General features: G+C 31.5%; 1 protein-coding gene across 1 annotated transcript; it reads right to left on the bottom strand.

Annotated features, from left to right (window-relative positions):
* Window positions 1–1,388: 1,388 nt before the first annotated feature.
* LOC142526992 (protein RADIALIS-like 3) lies at window positions 1,389–1,698 on the bottom strand. The gene has a single exon (XM_075631697.1). It carries the CDS (start codon window positions 1,627–1,629, stop codon window positions 1,402–1,404), a length of 228 nt encoding a protein of 75 aa, XP_075487812.1. The 5' UTR covers window positions 1,630–1,698; the 3' UTR covers window positions 1,389–1,401.
* Window positions 1,699–2,462: the final 764 nt, after the last annotated feature.

Here is a 2,462-nt window from a genome sequence, read left to right as displayed (position 1 = left end):
ACGCCCGTAACAGTACTTGTATATAGGGTTTGTACGTAGATGCTGCTTAAACCGGATTATAAGAGAAAATTGTACGTTTTAGCTCTAAAATTAAAAGAGATTGTAACATATATTTAATTTTTAGTAGATTTCATATGATTGCTACATTTCTTGAGGATCGAAGTACTACCTACATTTTTATTTTCGAAGTGTATATGGAAAGTTATTAAATTCGAGACTAATCATATACATTAAGTTAATCCTGGATTTTTTCGTTTGACATTGCCTAATTGTTGGCAAGATTTACTTGAGATAATGAATATATATATATTTTTATAGTTAAAATTTCTTCGGATTAGTCTTTGCTACATACACCAAGAATATTTCTCCCTCTATTCTAATACCAAAAGATCACGTTAGTCCATTACATTATTACGGAAGTTGACATTTATGTTGATGGTCACTGACATTTGATAGCATTTCCGTAGGTGTAGCATAGAATAATTCTATCTCTTCTCTGACTAAAGATCCGGGGAATGTGTAAATATGTTGTCTACTTTCAGTTCTGATTCTTATATCTTTCACGAATATTTGATCCCATTTTTGGTATAATTTTTCGGAAATAACCAAACATATGCATATAACCATAGTTTATCGAAACTTTAGAAGACAAAAACATATATTTTCCTTAAATATTCAAAGAAAACAGAAGATGCTGTTTAATTTCTTATTCGAGATTACACCAATTATAATTATTATAATAAAAAGGAAAAATGAAAACATAAAAAGAGACGACGAAATACAAAAGCTGGTTGTTTCGCCCTATGACTTCTTGATCACTTGCTCGTTGATAAATTTCAGAGGACTGCAAAAAACAAAAACAAAAACAAAACCTATTAGAAGGAAAAACAATAACAACAACGATAATAATAATAATAATAACAATAATAATAATAATAATAATAAAAAAACAAAAATTATTATTATTATTATTATTATTTTTATTATTATTATTTGTGTGTGTAATGTGTGAAAAGCGTATTGATTTCCACGCACATGCAATTTCAAATTTCGAATTGATTTTCGATTTTAGTTTTTAGCCCGTCACATGGAAAAGACATAAAGCAAGGGAAAAAATTATCGGCACAAATAAAATCAAAACGCCAAAAAAAGACAAAAAAAAATATTTTCGAAGGAAAAAAAAAAAGAATATTTAGTGGCATTTTCTTTCATGGGATAATGCAGAATAGCGACATAAAATATTCCTTTGCATGCATGAATGAATGTGAGATAAAAAGAAACAGAATCCATTAATTCCAAAAGAGATATAACCTAAAATAAAGTCAATATCAAAATAAATAAATAAACACATAATAATAACAATATACCCTTTTTTTCCTTCTTTCACAGAGAGCTAGCTAGCTAGCAGTTTCTGTAATTAGGAATGGGAATACGGCCAGATTCGATCCGGCGGACATCCTCCATCAGAATCTCGAAATGCCTCTTCACTTCGTCGGCCGATTTCCCGCCACCAACCGCTCGAGCCACATTCTGCCACCGGTCGGGGGTGTCCTTATCGAATCGGGCTAATGCCTTCTCAAAGAGCTTGTTCTCTTGGGGTGTCCATGAACTCATTGACCTTGAAGCCATGCCTGAAAAATGTGATAGTTTTTTGTTTATTAAACTCAATCGATTTAATTAAAGATCGACAGAAGGAGATGTGTGTTCGATGATGTGAAAAATTTGCATGCAAAGTGGATATATATAGAGTGGTAGGGGGGGAGTGGGTAGGGGCAGGGTGAGGGGAATTGATGTAATTTTTCTTTGGCTAAAGTTGAATTGAATGACTTGTTTGCATTGGAACCACAAGGTTCGGCTGGATAGATTGGGGATGGTGGAATCAGTATCGATTTCGTAACGCAAATTTCTAGATTTTCTTTTTCTTTTTTTCTTCAAGTTGGAAAACTAAAGTGCAAGTTAGGAAAAAGCGTATATAGAAAATTAAGAGAATAAAAGAATTTTAATAGACATTAACAAAATACATGTACACATATACGGCTCACCTAGAGTAACACTCACGCGTATGTTTTAATGCAACATTTCAATTGATCATATGATTAATATCAGTGGCGGAGCCACATGCAAAGTTCGGGTGATCCAATTTTTTTTAAAAAAATTTATATGTAAATTTTGTTTAATTTTGAAATTATACGATATTAGTGCAGGTAGATCAATTTAAATATTATAAGATTCTAGAGTTTAAAATTTTAGTTCGGGCAGAGTCATATTTCTGGCTCCGTCAGTTATTAGTATAATTGAACATGTTATATTAAAGGCAAAAACTTGTGTGAGACGGTTTCACGTATCGTATTTTGTGAGACAGATATCTTATTTGGATCATCCATGAAAGAGTATTAATTTTTATGCTAAGAATAATACTTTTTATTGTGAATATCGGTAGGATTAATCCGTCTCACAGATAA

This window comes from Primulina tabacum, chromosome 15, assembly GCF_025594145.1.
Source record: "Primulina tabacum isolate GXHZ01 chromosome 15, ASM2559414v2, whole genome shotgun sequence".
Lineage (NCBI taxonomy): Eukaryota > Viridiplantae > Streptophyta > Magnoliopsida > Lamiales > Gesneriaceae > Primulina > Primulina tabacum.
The sequence above is the reverse complement of the archived record's forward strand: the minus strand, read 5'-3'. Positions and strand labels throughout refer to the sequence as shown.

Bases quoted from the DNA above. Each gene is read 5' to 3' on its own strand.
- LOC142526992 (XM_075631697.1), bottom strand. From the start codon at position 1,629: ATGGCTTCAAGGTCAATGAGTTCATGGACACCCCAAGAGAACAAGCTC.